Source organism: Scyliorhinus torazame, chromosome 26 (genome assembly GCF_047496885.1).
Source record: "Scyliorhinus torazame isolate Kashiwa2021f chromosome 26, sScyTor2.1, whole genome shotgun sequence".
NCBI lineage: Eukaryota > Metazoa > Chordata > Chondrichthyes > Carcharhiniformes > Scyliorhinidae > Scyliorhinus > Scyliorhinus torazame.
In genome coordinates, this window is record NC_092732.1 from 38485755 (window position 1) to 38506281 (window position 20527).

The 20527-nt window shown below is 62.7% G+C and overlaps 1 protein-coding gene across 1 annotated transcript in view; it reads right to left on the reverse strand.

The window, feature by feature from the left end:
- Positions 1–20527, reverse strand: part of LOC140402982 (tudor domain-containing protein 10-like) — a 54433-nt gene that overhangs the window by 21276 nt on the left and 12630 nt on the right. Inside the window, exons 5-10 of the mRNA XM_072490634.1 lie at positions 18419–18575; positions 17778–17817; positions 13858–13927; positions 12504–12651; positions 10567–10706; positions 9819–9973 (exon numbers count right to left, since the gene is read on the reverse strand). Of these exons, the coding sequence (XP_072346735.1) occupies positions 9819–9973; positions 10567–10706; positions 12504–12651; positions 13858–13927; positions 17778–17817; positions 18419–18575 (710 nt within the window). The remainder of the gene's footprint in view (positions 1–9818; positions 9974–10566; positions 10707–12503; positions 12652–13857; positions 13928–17777; positions 17818–18418; positions 18576–20527) is intronic.

Below are 20527 nucleotides of genomic sequence, written 5' to 3' on the forward strand. Positions count from 1 at the left end.
CTCCCTCAGCGTAACACTGCCGACAGTGCGGGGCTCCCTCAGCGTAACACTGCCGACAGTGCGGGGCTCCCTCAGCGTAACACTGCCGACTGTGCGGGGCTCCCTGAACGTAACACTGCCGACAGTGCGGGGCTCCCTCAGCGTAACACTGCCGACTGTGCGGCGCTCCCTGAACGTAACACTGCCGACAGTGCGGCGCTCCATCAGCGTAACATTGCCGACTGTGCGGCGCTCCCTGAACGTAACGCTGCCGACAGTGCGGCGCTCCCTCAGCGTAACACTGCCGACAGTGCGGGGCTCCCTCAGCGTAACACTGCCGACTGTGCGGCGCTCCCTCAGCGTAACACTGCCGACGGTGCGGGGCTCCCTCAGCGTAACGCTGCCGACGGTGCGGGGCTCCCTCAGCGTAACGCTGCCGACAGTGCGGGGCTCCCTCAGCGTAACACTGCCGACGGTGCGGGGCTCCCTCAGCGTAACGCTGCCGACGGTGCGGGGCTCCCTCAGCGTAACACTGCCGACAGTGCGGGGCTCCCTCAGCGTAACACTGCCGACAGTGCGGGGCTCCCTCAGCGTAACACTGCCGACAGTGCGGCGCTCCCTCAGCGTAACACTGCCGACAGTGCGGCGCTCCCTCAGCGTAACGCTGCCGACTGTGCGGCGCTCCCTCAGCGTAACGCTGCCGACGGTGCGGGGCTCCCTCAGCGTAACGCTGCCGACGGTGCGGGGCTCCCTCAGCGTAACGCTACCGACAGTGCGGAGCTCCCTCAGCGTAATGCTGCCGACAGTGCGGCGCTCCCTCAGCGTAACGCTGCCGACTGTGCGGCGCTCCCTCAGCGTAACACTGCCGACAGTGCGGAGCTCCCTCAGCGTAACACTGCCGACAGTGCGGGGCTCCCTCAGCGTAACGCTGCCGACGGTGCGGGGCTCCCTCAGCGTAACACTACCGACAGTGCGGCGCTCCCTCAGCGTAATGCTGCCGACAGTGCGGCGCTCCCTCAGCGTAACGCTGCCGACAGTGCGGAGCTCCCTCAGCGTAACACTGCCGACGGTGCGGGGCTCCCTCAGCGTAATGCTGCCGACAGTGCGGCGCTCCCTCAGCGTAACACTACCGACAGTGCGGAGCTCCCTCAGCGTAATGCTGCCGACAGTGCGGGGCTCCCTCAGCGTAATGCTGCCGACAGTGCGGGGCTCCCTCAGCGTAACGCTGCCGACGGTGCGGAGCTCCCTCAGCGTAACGCTGCCGACGGTGCGGAGCTCCCTCAGCGTAACGCTGCCGACGGTGCGGAGCTCCCTCAGCGTAACGCTGCCGACGGTGCGGCGCTCCCTCAGCGTAACGCTGCCGACAGTGCGGGGCTCCCTCAGCGTAACGCTGCCGACGGTGCGGGGCTCCCTCAGCGTAACACTACCGACAGTGCGGAGCTCCCTCAGCGTAATGCTGCCGACAGTGCGGGGCTCCCTCAGCGTAACGCTGCCGACAGTGCGGGGCTCCCTCAGCGTAACGCTGCCGACGGTGCGGGGCTCCCTCAGCGTAACACTGCCGACAGTGCGGGGCTCCCTCAGCGTAACACTGCCGACAGTGCGGTGCTCCCTCAGCGTAACGCTGCCGACGGTGCGGGGCTCCCTCAGCGTAACGCTGCCGACGGTGCGGGGCTCCCTCAGCGTAACACTGCCGACGATGCGGGGCTCCCTCAGCGTAACACTGCCGACGGTGCGGCGCTCCCTCAGCGTAACACTGCCGACAGTGCGGGGCTCCCTCAGCGTAACACTGCCGACAGTGCGGGGCTCCCTCAGCGTAACACTGCCGACGGTGCGGGGCTCCCTCAGCGTAACGCTGCCGACGGTGCGGCGCTCCCTCAGCGTAACGCTGCCGACAGTGCGGGGCTCCCTCAGCGTAACGCTGCCTAGGGTGCGGGGCTCCCTCAGCGTAACACTGCCGACGGTGCGGGGCTCCCTCAGCGTAACACTGCCGACGATGCGGGGCTCCCTCAGCGTAACACTGCCGACAGTGCGGCGCTCCCTCAGCGTAACACTGCCGACGGTGCGGGGCTCCCTCAGCGTAACGCTGCCGACGGTGCGGCGCTCCCTCAGCGTAACGCTGCCGACGGTGCGGCGCTCCCTCAGCGTAACACTGCCGACTGTGCGGGGCTCCCTCAGCGTAACACTGCCGACAGTGCGGGGCTCCCTCAGCGTAACGCTGCCGACGGTGCGGCGCTCCCTCAGCGTAACACTGCCGACAGTGCGGCGCTCCCTCAGCGTAACACTACCGACAGTGCGGAGCTCCCTCAGCGTAACACTACCGACAGTGCGGAGCTCCCTCAGCGTAACGCTGCCGACGGTGCGGGGCTCCCTCAGCGTAACGCTGCCGACAGTGCGGGGCTCCCTCAGCGTAACACTGCCGACGGTGCGGCGCTCCCTCAGAGTAACACTGCCGACAGTGCGGGGCTCCCTCAGCGTAACACTGCCGACAGTGCGGGGCTCCCTCAGCGTAACGCTGCCGACAGTGCGGGGCTCCCTCAGCGTAACACTGCCGACGGTGCGGAGCTCCCTCAGCGTAACACTGCCGACGGTGCGGCGCTCCCTCAGCGGAACACTGCCGACTGTGCGGAGCTCCCTCAGAGTAACGCTGCCGACAGTGCGGCGCTCCCTCAGCGTAACACTGCCGACAGTGCGGAGCTCCCTCAGAGTAACGCTGCCGACAGTGCGGGGCTCCCTCAGCGTAATGCTGCCGACAGTGCGGGGCTCCCTCAGCGTAATGCTGCCGACAGTGCGGGGCTCCCTCAGCGTAACGCTGCCGACGGTGCGGAGCTCCCTCAGCGTAACGCTGCCGACAGTGCGGGGCTCCCTCAGCGTAACACTGCCGACAGTGCGGCGCTCCCTCAGCGTAACGCTGCCGACGGTGCGGGGCTCCCTCAGCGTAACACTGCCGACGGTGCGGCGCTCCCTCAGCGTAACGCTGCCGACGGTGCGGCGCTCCCTCAGCGTAACACTGCCGACGGTGCGGCGCTCCCTCAGCGTAACACTGCCGACGGTGCGGCGCTCCCTCAGCGTAACGCTGCCGACGGTGCGGGGCTCCCTCAGCGTAACACTGCCGACGGTGCGGCGCTCCCTCAGCGTAACGCTGCCGACGGTGCGGGGCTCCCTCAGCGTAACACTGCCGACGGTGCGGGGCTCCCTCAGCGTAACACTGCCGACAGTGCGGCGCTCCCTCAGCGTAACGCTGCCGACGATGCGGCGCTCCCTCAGCGTAACACTGCCGACGGTGCGGCGCTCCCTCAGCGTAACACTGCCGACGGTGCGGGGCTCCCTCAGCGTAACGCTGCCGACAGTGCGGCGCTCCCTCAGCGTAACACTGCCGACAGTGCGGGGCTCCCTCAGCGTAACGCTGCCGACGGTGCGTCGCTCCCTCAGCGTAATGCTGCCGACAGTGCGGGGCTCCCTCAGCGTAACGCTGCCGACAGTGCGGGGCTCCCTCAGCGTAACGCTGCCGACGGTGCGGCGCTCCCTCAGCGTAACACTGCCGACAGTGCGGCGCTCCCTCAGCGTAACGCTGTCAACAGTGCGGGGCTCCCTCAGCGTAACACTGCCGACAGTGCGGCGCTCCCTCAGCGTAACACTGCCGACAGTGCGGGGCTCCCTCAGCGTAACGCTGCCGACAGTGCGGCGCTCCCTCAGCGTAATGCTGCCGACAGTGCGGGGCTCCCTCAGCGTAACACTGCCGACAGTGCGGGGCTCCCTCAGCGTAACGCTGCCGACAGTGCGGTGCTCCCTCAGCGTAACACTGCCGACGGTGCGGGGCTCCCTCAGCGTAACACTGCCGACAGTGCGGCGCTCCCTCAGCGTAACTCTGCCGACAGTGCGGGGCTCCCTCAGCGTAACTCTGCCGACGGTGCGGGGCTCCCTCAGCGTAACTCTGCCGACAGTGCGGGGCTCCCTCAGCGTAATGCTGCCGACGGTGCGGGGCTCCCTCAGCGTAACACTGCCGACGATGCGGGGCTCCCTCAGCGTAACGCTGCCGACGGTGCGGCGCTCCCTCAGCGTAACACTGCCGACGGTGCGGGGCTCCCTCAGCGTAACGCTGCCGACAGTGCGGCGCTCCCTCAGCGTAACACTGCCGACAGTGCGGGGCTCCCTCAGCGTAACGCTGCCGACGGTGCGGCGCTCCCTCAGCGTAACACTGCCGACAGTGCGGGGCTCCCTCAGCGTAACGCTGCCGACGGTGCGGGGCTCCCTCAGCGTAACGCTGCCGACGGTGCGGGGCTCCCTCAGCGTAACACTGCCGACGGTGCGGCGCTCCCTCAGCGTAACACTGCCGACAGTGCGGTGCTCCCTCAGCGTAACACTGCCGACAGTGCGGGGCTCCCTCAGCGTAACACTGCCGACGGTGCGGGGCTCCCTCAGCGTAACACTGCCGACAGTGCGGGGCTCCCTCAGCGTAACACTGCCGACAGTGCGGCGCTCCCTCAGCGTAACACTGCCGACAGTGCAGCGCTCCCTCAGCGTAACACTGCCGACAGTGCGGCGCTCCCTCAGCGTAACGCTGCCGACAGTGTGGGGCTCCCTCAGCGTAACGCTGCCGACGGTGCGGCGCTCCCTCAGCGTAACACTGCCGACAGTGCGGCGCTCCCTCAGCGTAACACTGCCGACGGTGCGGGGCTCCCTCAGCGTAACACTGCCGACAGTGCGGCGCTCCCTCAGCGTAACACTGCCGACAGTGCGGCGCTCCCTCAGCGTAACACTGCCGACGGTGCGGCGCTCTCTCAGCGTAACACTGCCGACACTGCGGGGCTCCCTCAGCGTAACACTGCCGACAGTGCGGGGCTCCCTCAGCCTAACGCTGCCGACGGTGCGGCGCTCCCTCAGCGTAACACTACCGACAGTGCGGGGCTCCCTCAGCGTAACACTACCGACAGTGCGGGGCTCCCTCAGCGTAACACTACCGACAGTGCGGGGCTCCCTCAGCGTAACACTGCCGACGGTGCGGCGCTCCCTCAGCGTAACACTGCCGACAGTGCGGCGCTCCCTCAGCGTAACACTACCGACAGTGCGGAGCTCCCTCAGCGTAACGCTGCCGACGGTGCGGGGCTCCCTCAGCGTAACGCTGCCGACAGTGCGGGGCTCCCTCAGCGTAACACTGCCGACGGTGCGGCGCTCCCTCAGAGTAACACTGCCGACAGTGCGGGGCTCCCTCAGCGTAACACTGCCGACAGTGCGGGGCTCCCTCAGCGTAACGCTGCCGACAGTGCGGGGCTCCCTCAGCGTAACACTGCCGACGGTGCGGAGCTCCCTCAGCGTAACACTGCCGACGGTGCGGCGCTCCCTCAGCGGAACACTGCCGACTGTGCGGAGCTCCCTCAGAGTAACGCTGCCGACAGTGCGGCGCTCCCTCAGCGTAACACTGCCGACAGTGCGGAGCTCCCTCAGAGTAACGCTGCCGACAGTGCGGGGCTCCCTCAGCGTAATGCTGCCGACAGTGCGGGGCTCCCTCAGCGTAATGCTGCCGACAGTGCGGGGCTCCCTCAGCGTAACGCTGCCGACGGTGCGGAGCTCCCTCAGCGTAACGCTGCCGACAGTGCGGGGCTCCCTCAGCGTAACACTGCCGACAGTGCGGCGCTCCCTCAGCGTAACGCTGCCGACGGTGCGGGGCTCCCTCAGCGTAACACTGCCGACGGTGCGGGGCTCCCTCAGCGTAACACTGCCGACAGTGCGGCGCTCCCTCAGCGTAACGCTGCCGACAGTGCGGGGCTCCCTCAGCGTAACGCTGCCGACGATGCGGCGCTCCCTCAGCGTAACACTGCCGACGGTGCGGCGCTCCCTCAGCGTAACACTGCCGACGGTGCGGGGCTCCCTCAGCGTAACGCTGCCGACAGTGCGGCGCTCCCTCAGCGTAACACTGCCGACAGTGCGGGGCTCCCTCAGCGTAACGCTGCCGACGGTGCGGCGCTCCCTCAGCGTAATGCTGCCGACAGTGCGGGGCTCCCTCAGCGTAACGCTGCCGACAGTGCGGGGCTCCCTCAGCGTAACGCTGCCGACGGTGCGGCGCTCCCTCAGCGTAACACTGCCGACAGTGCGGCGCTCCCTCAGCGTAACGCTGTCAACAGTGCGGGGCTCCCTCAGCGTAACACTGCCGACAGTGCGGCGCTCCCTCAGCGTAACACTGCCGACAGTGCGGGGCTCCCTCAGCGTAACGCTGCCGACAGTGCGGCGCTCCCTCAGCGTAATGCTGCCGACAGTGCGGGGCTCCCTCAGCGTAACACTGCCGACAGTGCGGGGCTCCCTCAGCGTAACGCTGCCGACAGTGCGGTGCTCCCTCAGCGTAACACTGCCGACGGTGCGGGGCTCCCTCAGCGTAACACTGCCGACAGTGCGGCGCTCCCTCAGCGTAACTCTGCCGACAGTGCGGGGCTCCCTCAGCGTAACTCTGCCGACGGTGCGGGGCTCCCTCAGCGTAACTCTGCCGACAGTGCGGGGCTCCCTCAGCGTAATGCTGCCGACGGTGCGGGGCTCCCTCAGCGTAACACTGCCGACGATGCGGGGCTCCCTCAGCGTAACGCTGCCGACGGTGCGGCGCTCCCTCAGCGTAACACTGCCGACGGTGCGGGGCTCCCTCAGCGTAACGCTGCCGACAGTGCGGCGCTCCCTCAGCGTAACACTGCCGACAGTGCGGGGCTCCCTCAGCGTAACGCTGCCGACGGTGCGGCGCTCCCTCAGCGTAACACTGCCGACAGTGCGGGGCTCCCTCAGCGTAACGCTGCCGACGGTGCGGGGCTCCCTCAGCGTAACGCTGCCGACGGTGCGGGGCTCCCTCAGCGTAACACTGCCGACGGTGCGGCGCTCCCTCAGCGTAACACTGCCGACAGTGCGGTGCTCCCTCAGCGTAACACTGCCGACAGTGCGGGGCTCCCTCAGCGTAACACTGCCGACGGTGCGGGGCTCCCTCAGCGTAACACTGCCGACAGTGCGGGGCTCCCTCAGCGTAACACTGCCGACAGTGCGGCGCTCCCTCAGCGTAACACTGCCGACAGTGCAGCGCTCCCTCAGCGTAACACTGCCGACAGTGCGGCGCTCCCTCAGCGTAACGCTGCCGACAGTGTGGGGCTCCCTCAGCGTAACGCTGCCGACGGTGCGGCGCTCCCTCAGCGTAACACTGCCGACAGTGCGGCGCTCCCTCAGCGTAACACTGCCGACGGTGCGGGGCTCCCTCAGCGTAACACTGCCGACAGTGCGGCGCTCCCTCAGCGTAACACTGCCGACAGTGCGGCGCTCCCTCAGCGTAACACTGCCGACGGTGCGGCGCTCTCTCAGCGTAACACTGCCGACACTGCGGGGCTCCCTCAGCGTAACACTGCCGACAGTGCGGGGCTCCCTCAGCCTAACGCTGCCGACGGTGCGGCGCTCCCTCAGCGTAACACTACCGACAGTGCGGGGCTCCCTCAGCGTAACACTACCGACAGTGCGGGGCTCCCTCAGCGTAACACTACCGACAGTGCGGGGCTCCCTCAGCGTAACACTGCCGACTGTGCGGCGCTCCCTCAGCGTAACACTACCGACAGTGCGGGGCTCCCTCAGCGTAACACTGCCGACTGTGCGGGGCTCCCTCAGCGTAACACTACCGACAGTGCGGGGCTCCCTCAGCGTAACACTGCCGACTGTGCGGGGCTCCCTCAGCGTAACACTACCGACAGTGCGGGGCTCCCTCAGCGTAACACTGCCGACTGTGCGGCGCTCCCTCAGCGTAACACTACCGACATTGCGGGGCTCCCTCAGCGTAACACGGCCGACAGTGCGGCGCTCCCTCAGCGTAACACTACCGACGGTGCGGGGCTCCCTCAGCGTAACGCTGCCGACAGTGCGGGGCTCCCTCAGCGTAACACTGCCGACAGTGCGGCGCTCCCTCAGCGTAACACTACCGACAGTGCGGGGCTCCCTCAGCGTAACACTGCCGACAGTGCGGCGCTCCCTCAGCGTAACACTACCGACGGTGCGGGGCTCCCTCAGCGTAACACTGCCGACAGTGCGGGGCTCCCTCAGCGTAACACTGCCGACAGTGCGGCGCTCCCTCAGCGTAACACTGCCGACGGTGCGGCGCTCCCTCAGCGTAACACTGCCGACAGTGCGGCGCTCCCTCAGCGTAACGCTGCCGACGGTGCGGCGCTCCCTCAGCGTAACACTACCGACAGTGCGGGGCTCCCTCAGCGTAACACTGCCGACAGTGCGGCGCTCCCTCAGCGTAACACTGCCGACAGTGCGGGGCTCCCTCAGCGTAACACTGCCGACAGTGCGGCGCTCCCTCAGCGTAACACTGCCGACAGTGCGGGGCTCCCTCAGCGTAACACTGCCGACAGTGCGGCGCTCCCTCAGCGTAACACTGCCGACAGTGCGGCGCTCCCTCAGCGTAACACTGCCGACAGTGCGGCGCTCCCTCAGCGTAACACTGCCGACAGTGCGGCGCTCCCTCAGCGTAACGCTGTCGACAGTGCGGCGCTCCCTCAGCGTAACACTGCCGACGGTGCGGGGCTCCCTCAGCGTAACACTGCCGACAGTGCGGCGCTCCCTCAGCGTAACACTGCCGACAGTGCGGCGCTTCCTCAGCGTAACACTGCCGACAGTGCGGCGCTCCCTCAGCGTAACACTGCCGACAGTGCGGTGCGCCCTCAGCGTAACACTGCCGACGGTGCGGGGCTCCCTCAGCGTAACACTGCCGACAGTGCGGCGCTCCCTCAGCGTCACGCTGCCGACAGTGCGGCGCTCCCTCAGCGTAACGCTGCCGACGGTGCGGCGCTCCCTCAGCGTAACACTGCCGACGGTGCGGCGCTCCCTCAGCGTAACACTGCCGACGGTGCGGGGCTCCCTCAGCGTAACACTGCCGACAGTGCGGCGCTCCCTCAGCGTAACACTGCCGACAGTGCGGCGCTCCCTCAGCGTAACACTGCCGACAGTGCGGGGCTCCCTCAGCGTAACACTGCCGACGGTGCGGCGCTCCCTCAGCGTAACACTGCCGACAGTGCGGCGCTCCCTCAGCGCAACACTGCCGACAGTGCGGCCCTCCCTCAGCGTAACACTGCCGACAGTGCGGGGCTCCCTCAGCGTAACACTGCCGACGGTGCGGCGCTCCCTCAGCGTAACACTGCCGACGTTGCGGCGCTCCCTCAGCGTAACACTGCCGACAGTGCGGGGCTTCCTCAGCGTAACACGGCCGACTGTGCGGGGCTCCCTCAGCGTAACACTGCCGACGGTGCGGCGCTCCCTCAGCGTAACACTGCCGACGTTGCGGCGCTCCCTCAGCGTAACACTGCCGACAGTGCGGCGCTCCCTCAGCGTAACACGGCCGACTGTGCGGGGCTCCCTCAGCGTAACACTGCCGACAGTGCGGCGCTCCCTCAGCGTAACACTGCCGACGGTGCGGGGCTCCCTCAGCGTAACACTGCCGACAGTGCGGCGCTCCCTCAGCGTAACACTGCCGACGGTGCGGCGCTCCCTCAGCGTAACACTGCCGACAGTGCGGGGCTCCCTCAGCGTAACACTGCCGACGGTGCGGCGCTCCCTCAGCGTAACGCTGCCGACAGTGCGGGGCTCCCTCAGCGTAACACTGCCGACGGTGCGGCGCTCCCTCAGCGTAACACTGCCGACGGTGCGGGGCTCCCTCAGCGTAACACTGCCGACAGTGCGGGGCTCCCTCAGCGTAACACTGCCGACGGTGCAGGGCTCCCTCAGCGTAACACTGCCGACGGTGCGGCGCCCTCAGCACGCGGGGGGGTGGAGAAAGTTTTTTTTGAGGTTCGAGATTGAACAGGACGCGAAAGAGAGCTGAATGGACTTGCCTCCCTGTAGGACGAAGGGCTGGACCAGAGGCGGGACAGCCCAGAATCTGTCGTCGTCCAGGGCCTTTACGGACACCGCAGGGACGCAGGCCGTGCTCCCAGAGTCCACGTAGAAGAGGATGACCCGGCTCTGCACCACGTCCACTATCCAGCACCTGGGGGAGGGAAAAGGGGAAGCCAGCAGGTGCAATTTAAGACTCAATCCTCACATAATAACCCGGGGGCTGTGAGCGGATCGACGCGTTACTGCGATGACGCTCAAAATCATTGGGCCAGAGGGCCGCGTGGAATCCACTGACAGCGCCCTGCCGCTCACCGACTCTCCCCCCCACCACAAGGCACGGGAACAAGCGACTATGAGATGCAGCTAGTGAACGCCGTGGGTGGCCGAGCGATATTTAACTGGGCCGGTCGAGCCACGTCGCAGCCTGTCGTCACTGACGGCGGAGTTAAGATGCAGATGGGCTGGGGGGGGGGAGAGGGGGTCCGAAGGTCAGGCTTTCAAAGTGGGCTGTCCTGGATAGCAGGGAGTTGGGGGGATTCGGGCGCCTGGCCTAGCGAGGGCCCCCCACACAGAGGGCCAGTGCAGACTGGATAGGCCACCTGGCCTCCTGCTGCCTTGTGAGGTCCGCCTTGGCCCCGGGCGGACGCAGAGCCCTGAGCCGCTGGGGCATTAACCACCCCACCCCGCTCGCTGAACCCCCCCCCCCCCCTCGCTGAACCCCACCCCCCGCACCCAGAGACTGACCTGTTCCATTCTCCGCCCTCCCCCGGGAACTCTGCCATGCATCGCTGGCCCCTCCGCACCTCCTCTTGCTTGAGGAAGGGCTGCTCCTGCGTGACGACGGACAGCGCGTTGAACAGTTGGCACATCTTCACGTAGGTCTCCTGGTGGGAAGGTGATCAGTGCCGTTAAATCCCACAACACGGCCACTCTGCCATTTGCTTCTCTCTGCGCTCCAACCCCCGCTCGCCTTGCGTCCGCCAGCCTCCGCCCACCCCTCCACTGCTCCTTCCTCTCCCCCCACACCACCGCCCCCCCTCCCCCCCACACCACCGCCCCCCCTCCCCCCACACCACCGCCCCCCCTCCCCCCCACACCCCCGCCCCCACTCGCCCCACCACCGCCCCCACTCGCCCCACCACCGCCCCCCTCCCCCCCACACCACCGCCCCCACTCGCCCCACCACCGCCCCCCCTCCCACCCCACCCACACCACCGCCCCCCCTCCCCCCCACACCACCGCCCCCTCCCCCCCCACACCACCACCCCCCTCCCCCCCCACACCACCACCCCCCTCCCCCCACCACCGCCCCCCCTCCCCCCCACACCACCGCCCCCCCTCCCCCCCACACCACCGCCCCCCCTCCCCCCCACACCACCGCCCCCCCTCCCCCCCACACCACCGCCCCCCCTCCCCCCGCCCCCCCTCCCCCCACACCCCCCTCCCCCCCACACCACCGCCCCCCCTCCCCCACACCACCCCCCCCTCCCCCCACACCACCCCCCCTCCCCCCACACCACCGCCCCCCCCCACACCCCCCTCCCCCCCACACCACCGCCCCCCCTCCCCCACACCACCCCCCCCTCCCCCACACCACCCCCCCCCTCCCCCCACACCACCGCCCCCCCCCACACCACCGCCCCCCCCACACCACCGCCCCCCCTCCCCCACACCAACGCCCCCCCCCACACCACCGCCCCCCCTCCCCCACACCAACGCCCCCCCCATCTCCCCCTCCCCCCCACACCACCGCCCCCCCTAACCCCCACCACCCCCCCTCCCCCACATCACCGCCCCCCCTCCCCCCCACAACACCGCCCCCCTAACTCCCACACCACCGCCCCCCTAACTCCCACACCACCGCCCCCCCGCTCCCCCCACCACCGCCCACCACCGCTCCCCCCCCATCCCCCCACCACCGCGCCCCCCCTCCCCCCACACCACCGCCCCCCCACACCACCGCCCCCCCTCCCCCCCACACCACCGCCCCCCCTCCCCCCCACACCACCGCCCCCCACACCACCGCCCCCCCACACCACCGCCCCCCCCTCCCCCCCACCCCCCCCTCCCCCCCACACCACTGCTCCCCCACACCACCGCCCCCCCACACCACCGCCCCCCCACACCACCGCCCCCCCACACCACCGCCCCCCCACACCACCGCCCCCCCACACCACCGCCCCCCCACACCACCGCCCCCCCTCCCCCCCACACCACCGCCCCCCCCTCCCCCCCACACCACTGCTCCCCCACACCACCGCTCCCCCACACCACCGCTCCCCCACACCACCGCCCCCCCACACCACCGCCCCCCACCACCACCGCCCCCCCACACCACCGCCCCCCCACACCACCGCCCCCCCACACCACCGCCCCCCCACACCACCGCCCCCCCACACCACCGCCCCCCCTCCCCCCCACACCACCGCCCCCCCACACCACCGCCCCCCCCTCCCCCCCACACCACCGCCCCCCCACACCACCTCCCCCCACCCCCACCACCACCACCCCCCCCCCCCCCCCACCACCCCCCCCCCCCCCCCCACCACCACCACCCCACCACCACCACCCCACCCCCCCCCCCCCAACACCTCAATTGGGGAAAACGAATTGGGTGCTCCAAAGTTTAAACAAAACCCAAACGAGGCAGATTTGCTTTTTTACCCAAGCTGCCCGCTCACCGGAGTTAGGTTCATGGCCCAGAAGTACGGCATGTGGGGGAACGAGTCCATGACCATCAGCCCCACATCCCCGTGCACCTTGGCGCTCGCTGCCAGCCACCCGACGTCCTTGAAACAGCTGGTCAGCATCTGTACCACGGTCAAACTCCTGGAGAGAAAAAAGTTGCAGAGAACGGCACAGCAGACAAACCGTCCATGGGCAGAGACAATGGCGTGCTGGGAGGGGCATTGGGTTGGAGTGTGTGTGTGTGTGTGTGTGTGTGTGTGTGTGTGTGTGGGGGTGGGGGGGGGGGGGGGGCATGGGGGTGGGGGTTGACTCTCCCTATCAACACATCCTTCGATTCCCGTTTGGGTGCCTATCCTGCCCCCCCTTAAATGGGATGAAATCTTAGCGGTGAGGTTTGGGCTGTCCCGTTAATGCTGCTGAAAAATCCTTTCCACAGCTGCCCTATCAAAGGACACGGGAACAGGCCCTTCGGCCCTCCAAGCCTATACCCATCGTGCCCGAACTAAAAAAAAAACCTTCTGCCCTTACTCGCTCCGTATCCCTCTAGTTCCTCCCTATTCCTGTACCCATCCAGATGCCTCTTAAATGTTGCTAATGTAGGGTGGCACGGTGGCGCAGTGGTTAGCACTGCTGCCTCACGGCGCCGAGGACCCGGGTCCGAATCCCGGCCCCGGGTCACTGTCCGTGCGGAGTTTGCACATTCTCCCCGCGTCTGCGTGGGTTTCGCCCCCGCAACCCAAAAAGACGTGCAGGGTAGGTGGATTGGCCGCGCTAAATTGCCCGTTAAGTGTCCAAAAACGTTCGGTGGGATTACGGGGATAGGGTGGCGGCGTGGGGCTTAAGTAGGCCGCTCTTTCCAAGGGCCAGTGTGGACTCGATGGGCCTCCTTTTGCACTGGAATTTCTAATAAATCTATAACGTGCCTGCTTCCGACACATCCTCTGGCAGCCCGTTCCAGGCACCCACCACTCTCTGTGTGAAAACCTTACCCCGCACATCTCCCTTAAACAAATGCGGCCTAACCAAGGTTTTACACAGCTGCAACATGAGTTCCCAACTCCTGCACTCAATGCCCTGGCTGAGGAAGGCAGGCACGCCATCTGCCTCCTTAATCACCTTGGCCACCCGTGTTGCCACTTTTAGGGAACTGTGAACCTGCCCGCCCAGATCCCTCTGTATGTTAATGTTCCTCGGGGTTCTGCCATCGAATCCGCTCATCATTTTAAAGACACCCATCGTCTTTACGCCTTCCACCTTCTTTCGGGCCATTGGGGAAGGGCTTCGGCCCACGCGGTGATGGCTATTCGAACTCCCCGTACAGTAACGAAAGCAAGAGTTTGGCCCTACCTCATCTCCAAGGGGACTGCGTAGCTGGTCGTACTTCCATCTTTAACTCGACGAGAGACGGGCAAGGTTTCTGCGGGAAGGAGAGATAGCAGGAGAGAGGGGGTGGGGGGGGGGGGGGGGAAGGTTCCACAAAAGAAACGCAAGGTATTACCCTGTTCCCTTCTCCATCCTCACTCACAAGTTTGTTACAGCACAGTGAGCTCTCGTAGTAAGACGGTCGAACCTGGGGCTTACTCCACGTTGTGCGTTCGCCGCCGCCGCACCAACGGGTGACTAGCGAGCTGACACTCTGCGCCTCGATTTTAACATCCACATCCTCACCTTCAGATTCCTCCACGGACTTTGCCCCTAAACACTCTAACCTCCTCCAGCCCTGCTCCAATGTGCCTCATGTGCATTCCTCTCGGTCTCCGCTTCACCACTGGCAGACACGCCTCCAGCCGTCTCGGCCCCCCCCCCCCCCCCCCTTAAACCCCTCCACCTCTCGCTGCTCGTTCAAGGTGGGCCTTAAAACCTAAATCTTGGACAGAACCTCTGGTGCCCTGTCCCTCATATCGCTCTATGTGGCTCAACGTCAAGTTAGACCATAAGACATAGGAGCGGAAGTAAGGCCATTCGGCCCATCGAGTCCACTCCACATTCAATCATGGCTGATTTCAACTCCATTTACCCGCTCTCTCTCCATAGCCCTTCATTCCTCGAGAAATCAAGAATTTATCAACTTCTGTCTTAAAGACACTCGACGTCCCGGCCTCCACCGCCCTCTGTGCAATGAATTCCACAGACCCACCACTCTCTGGCTGAAGAAATTTCTCCTCATCTCTGTTCTAAAGTGACTCCCTTTTATTCTAAGGCTGTGCCCCGGGTCCTAGTCTCCCCTGCTAATGGAAACAACTTCCCTACGTCCACCCTATCTAAGCCATTCATTATCTTGTAAGTTTCTATTAGATCTCCCCTCAACCTCCTAAACTCCAATGAATATAATCCCAGGATCCTTAGACGTTCATCGTACGTTAGGCCTACCATTCCTGGGATCATCCGAGTGAATCTCCGCTGGACCCGCTCAGTGCCAGTATGTCCTTCTGAGGTGTGGGCCCAAAACTGCTCACAGTATTCTAAATGGGCATAAGTTCTGTCTAATCATGCTCTTATACAGCTCATAGCTCATGGGGACATTTTACGAAGATAAATTAGTCAAAATACCGTAGAGGAGGAATTCCTGGAGTGTACACGGGGTAGGTTTCTGGATCAACACGTTGAGGAACCAACTAGAGAACAGGCCATCCTAGACTGGGTATTGTGGAATGCGAACGGAATCATTGGCAATCTACTTGTGCGGAGACCCCCTTGGGAATGTTGTAGCCTCATTAGTATTGTGGTTCCGCGTTAGTATAGCGGTTAGTATCCCCGCCTGTCACACGAGAGACTAGGTGAGGCTCAGCCTCATACAGTTTAAGGTGCTGCACAGGGCACACATGACCGGGACAAGGATGAGCCGGTTCTTTGGGGGTGAGGACAGGTATGTTAGGTGTTCAGGGAGCCCAGCAAATCACACCCACATGTTCTGGCCATGCCCGGCGCTGGAGGAATTTGGAAGGGCGTAGCGAGGACGGTGTCGAGGGTGGTAGGATCCAGGGTCAGGCCGGGCTGGGGGCTCGCAATATTTGGGGTGGCAGAGGAGCCGGGAGTGCTAGGAGGCGAAAGAGGCCGGAATTCTGGCCTTTGCGTCCCTGGTAGCCCGGCGAAGGATTCTCCTTCAGTGGAAAGATACGAGGCCCCCGGGCGTGGAATCCTGGATCAGCGATATGGCGGGGTTCAGTAAATTGGAGAGGGTGAAATTCGCCTTGAGAGGGTCGGTACAAGGGTTCTTTAGGCGGTGGCAACCGTTTCTTAGACTTTCTGGCAGACGATAGACATTGGTCAATGGCAAGCAGCAGCTCGGGGGGGGGGGGGGGGGGGGGGGGGGGGGGGGGGGGGGGTTGTGTACTTTTTGTTTATGTTATTTACACTGGAGGGTCTGAGGGGGGTGTATACACCAGTTGTGTTAAGTCGGGGTGTTAATGTTAATTTATTATTTAGGTACTGGGGGAGGGGTTTGGGGGGTTGCTTTTTTAGATTGTGTTTTGTACTTAACCTGTTGGGTTCTTTTTTCTTCTCATTTTGTTATTGATATTTTATGAAAACCTTTTAATAAAAATTATTATTTTTTTTTAAATTGAGAGAGACTCAGGTTTCAATACCCTGACGGGGAGAAGGTTACTATGGCAGTGCGGTAGCACAGTGGGTTAGTACTGCTGCTTCACGGCTCCAGGCCCCCGGGTTCGATTCGTTCGTTACGCACTTGCGTGTGCGGAGTCTGCGCGTTCTCCCCCCCGTGTCGGCGTGGGTTTCCCTCCGGGTGCTCCGGTTTCCTCCCACAAGTCCCGAAAGACGTGCTTGTTGGGTGAATTGGACATTCTGAATTCCCCCTCTGTGTACCCGGACAGGCGCCGGAGTGTGGCGACTATAATAATAATGATAATAATAATCGCTTATTGTCACAAGTAGGCTTCAAATGACGTTACTGTGAAAAGCCCCTAGTCGCCACATTCCGGTGCCTGTTCGGGAGGCTGGTACGGGAATTGAACCGTGCTGCTGGCCTTGTTCCGCATTACAAGCCCAGCCCCTGGACTAGGGCTTTTCACAGTAACGTCATTGCAGTGTTAATGTAAGCCTACTTGTGACGATAAAGACTATTATCACGAGCGATCATAATATGATAGCATTTTTCATCAAGGTGGAGCTTGCCGCAGACAAAAAAATAATTTAGAGCACCCAATACATTTTTTCCAAATCAGAGGCAATTTAGCGCGGCCGATCCACCCACCCTGCACATCTTTGGGTTGTGGGGGGCGAGACCCACGCAGACACGGGGAGGATGTGCAAACTCCACACGGACAGTGACCCGGGGCCGGGATCGACCCGGGACCTCGGCGCCGTGAGGCAGCCGTGCTAACCCACTGCGCCGCCATGCCGAGACTGAGACTGGGTTTCTGAATCTAAATAACAGGAAACTACGCCGGTATGAGGCGGAGAGTTGGGTTTGATTGATTGGGAAACGTTACTGCGAGAGATGCCGGCGGATGGGCAATGGGAAAAATAAAACGGGGAAAGGTGGCCAAACCGTGGCTTACAAGGGAATTTAAGCTCTCCCTGGGGACAGAACCAGCGCCCAGAACCTCACAGTCTGAGGATACGGGGTCGACAATTTAGGACTCAGAGGAGGAGACATTTCTTCGCTCCGAGAGTGGTCGGCCGGCCTGTGGGGGGAATTCGCAGGAAGCAGATGAGGCCAGAACATTGGTGTGTTTTCAAGCAGTTTGATATAGCACTGGGGGGGCGAAAGGGGGGGGGAAGAGGCGGGATTAGGCTCTTGAGTTGGATAATCGGCCGTGATCATAACTGAGGCACGATCAATTGGACAAAGACGATAGTTGAATCCAACTGAGGCTTTATTGCTATCAGATGTGTGGCCTCCCACAGCAGCTGGCGAAATGGCTGCTGGCTGGAGGACACGCATATTTATACCCCGCCTCCTGGGCGGAGCCAGCAAGCAGGGACTACCGGCGAACCTGTAGTACAGGTCCTACCGTACATCACCTAATACAGGTGTAACAGTGGTTTGGCACAATAACGAATGGCGGAGCGGGCTCGAAGGGCCTCCTCCTGCTCCTAGTTTCTCGGACTCATCCTGGAGTTTTTTGTGCAAGGAGAGAACAGATCCCGCCATCCCGGTTGACTCAAACACCCAAGGCAGTGAGGTGGGACGGTACAAGGCAGCAGTATTAATCCTGGACACGCGCACACCCAGCAGTGACGAATCAGCCCTAATTTAATCGCGGGGCCCAGATGCGGTTGGGGCCGCCACAAAAAGTACTTACTGCTGCCGGCGCTGGAGTCTTTGTCAACCTTCTCGAGAGGCTGCGGAAAACAGGAGAGTGTACAGGGTACAGGGTTAGGAGGACACATTTACTGTAGCGCAGGCGAGCTCAGATGAGAACCATTTTCCTCCCCCAAAGGGCTCGCTCCCTGGCGCTCTGAAGCAGCAGTGCTAACCACTGTGCTGCCGCGCCGTCCACGGGAGCGGTCACACAGCCGGGCAGTGCCAGCAGCATCTCACCGCCACCATTTCAAGGGGCACCTAGGGATGGGCAATAATTGTCAGCCTTGCCAGTAATGTCACCCCCCCCCCCTTCAAGGACAAACGGTTTATTTTTCTTAAGCCGGTCGCTGGATGTTTTTTCTAAGGGCAGCTTCGCCCCCATTCTCTCTGAGACTGCAACATGGATTCTATCCCTTTGCTAGGTAGCCGAGGGTTTAATCGTGCCTCCAATGCCAGCAAACAGACCCATCGGCCCCATTTCTAAATACGTCGATAAATAAGACCGATCGCCTCCAATAGACGTGGGGGAAATTCCATCTTTGCGTTGTTCCCGAGGTTGATTTTCAATCCCCGGGGACTCCCGGGAGCGTCGGCGACCCCGGCCCCATTCCCAATGACCGACTGTGAACTGAACCTTACCGGCAGCTCCACTTCGGTCACCTCCGCCGAGCTTTCGCCGCCCCTGGACTCACACAGGTCCCTCACAACCAGGCGCCGCCCGTTGTAGATGGTGTTGTTCAGGTGGCTGACGGCGAGCGCGACGTTTTCGGCGAGCCCCACGTCGACGAAGGCGAAGCTGCCGAGGGAGAGAGGGAAGATATCGATGGGAACGCAGCAGCTAGCACTGAGCATTCCCCTCCCCTCCCCCCCCACCTTCCCACCCGCGCCCCCGCAACCGAACCCGACTGCAGTTTTATACAGGACTGGCCTAGGTAAGCTTCCTTTTGGGCTGATCGTGCTCAACCAGAACTCGCTTGCAAAACGTCTGTGAGATGGGATTCCGCGATTGGGCAGCACTTTACTGAACAATCCCGTGTGTGTTGACAGCCACACTATCAATTTAACATGATCATCGTAATGTAGATCATTCATGCTCGCTAGAAGTGGCATACATTCTTACACAGGGACCCGTGCTCTGCAAACAAAAGGAACACGTTCAAGCTCTGCACCTTTTAAAAAACAATTACATGGGCGTTTGAGGAGCCTAGAATCGGCCCTTGCTTTCTTCGTGGCAACGACTCGGCCAATCAAGAGGCCGACTTGCCAACCAATCAGGGCCCTTTTGTTGCAGCTGTATAGAACCTTAGTTAGGCCACACTTGGATTATCGTGTTCAATTCTGGTCGCCACACTACCAGAAGGATGTGGAGGCTTTAGAGAGGATGCAGAAGAGATTTACCAGGATGTTGCCTGGTATGGAGGGCATTAGCTATGAGGAGCGGTTGAATAAACTCGGTTTGTTCTCACTGGAACGAAGGAGGTTGAGAAGCGACCTGATAGAGGTCTACAAAATTATGAGGGGCATAGACAGAGTGGATAGTCAGAGGCTTTTCCCCAGGGTAGAGGGGTCAATTACTAGGGGGCATAGGTTTAAGGTGCGAGGGGCAAGGTTTAGAGGAGATGTACGAGGCAAGTTTTTTTACACAGAGGGTAGTGGGTGCCTGGAACTCGCTGCCGGAGGAGGTGGTGGAAGCAGGGACGATAGTGACGTTTAAGGGGCATCTTGACAAATACATGAATAGGATGGGAATAGAGGGATACGGACCCAGGAAGTATAGAAGATTGTAGTTTAGTCGGGCAGCATGGTCGGCACGGGCTTGGAGGGCCGACGGGCCTGTTCCTGTGCTGTACTTTTCTTTGTTCTTTGTTTAGTATAAATCGTTGATTGTTTGAAATCTGGTGTTCTTGTGTTTGCCCTGATGAGTGCAAGGCGAAAAACTTCTGCAGGGCGTCTCTTTCCTCAGCAAGCTTTCTGTGCAGAGATGGCCAACGGTTGTTTTCGTTCACCGGATGAGAACCAGAACAACGATGGCGAGGCCATCACTGGTCCTGGCCTTTGTTACGATCCCAGCGGATGTTACTGCTGGGCGGACAGGTCCCTGAGCGGGAAGCCTTGGAAGCTTCTCACAAACGACGCTTTTCCCTCGGGTGCCTTCACCGAGGGTCCCCTTCCAGGATTTCAATCTCTCCTTTCAGTATTCCCCTGCCTTGGACTGCCACGTACATTTAAGCTTCCTACAATCTCTCATGTACCCAGCCACGTCAACAGAACACCCCGAGACAGTGGGCGGTCAATTCCAGCCCCACTTGACCCGGAGGGTCGCAACACAATTCACTCTCAACCTTGAAAATACCCAAAGTCTTTGCTCTTCGGCTACCCAATAATTACAGTCACCAGGTTTGTAAATTTAAACACAATTAACTTTTACTAATAGTGATAACGATACTTAAATAGGCAGCAAATACAGCTGGTTAACTATTATCTAATTTCTAACCCCCCGCTCCCCCTTTAACGTATCCCACCCTCGACACTCACACGCAAGACAGACAAACACAGAGGGAAAAGAGGGGTGTAAAAATAATACTAAAACTAAAAGGATAAAAGTCTCTGTTTCAGATGGCCGTTTTCCAGTTAGATTTTTCTTCCATCTCAGCCTCCAGTTGGACGGTGAATCAGTCTGTACTGGTTTTCATTGTAGACCTATCAGGGGCTTGAGAATTATCCGCAGACAGGAAACGTTTGAGAGAG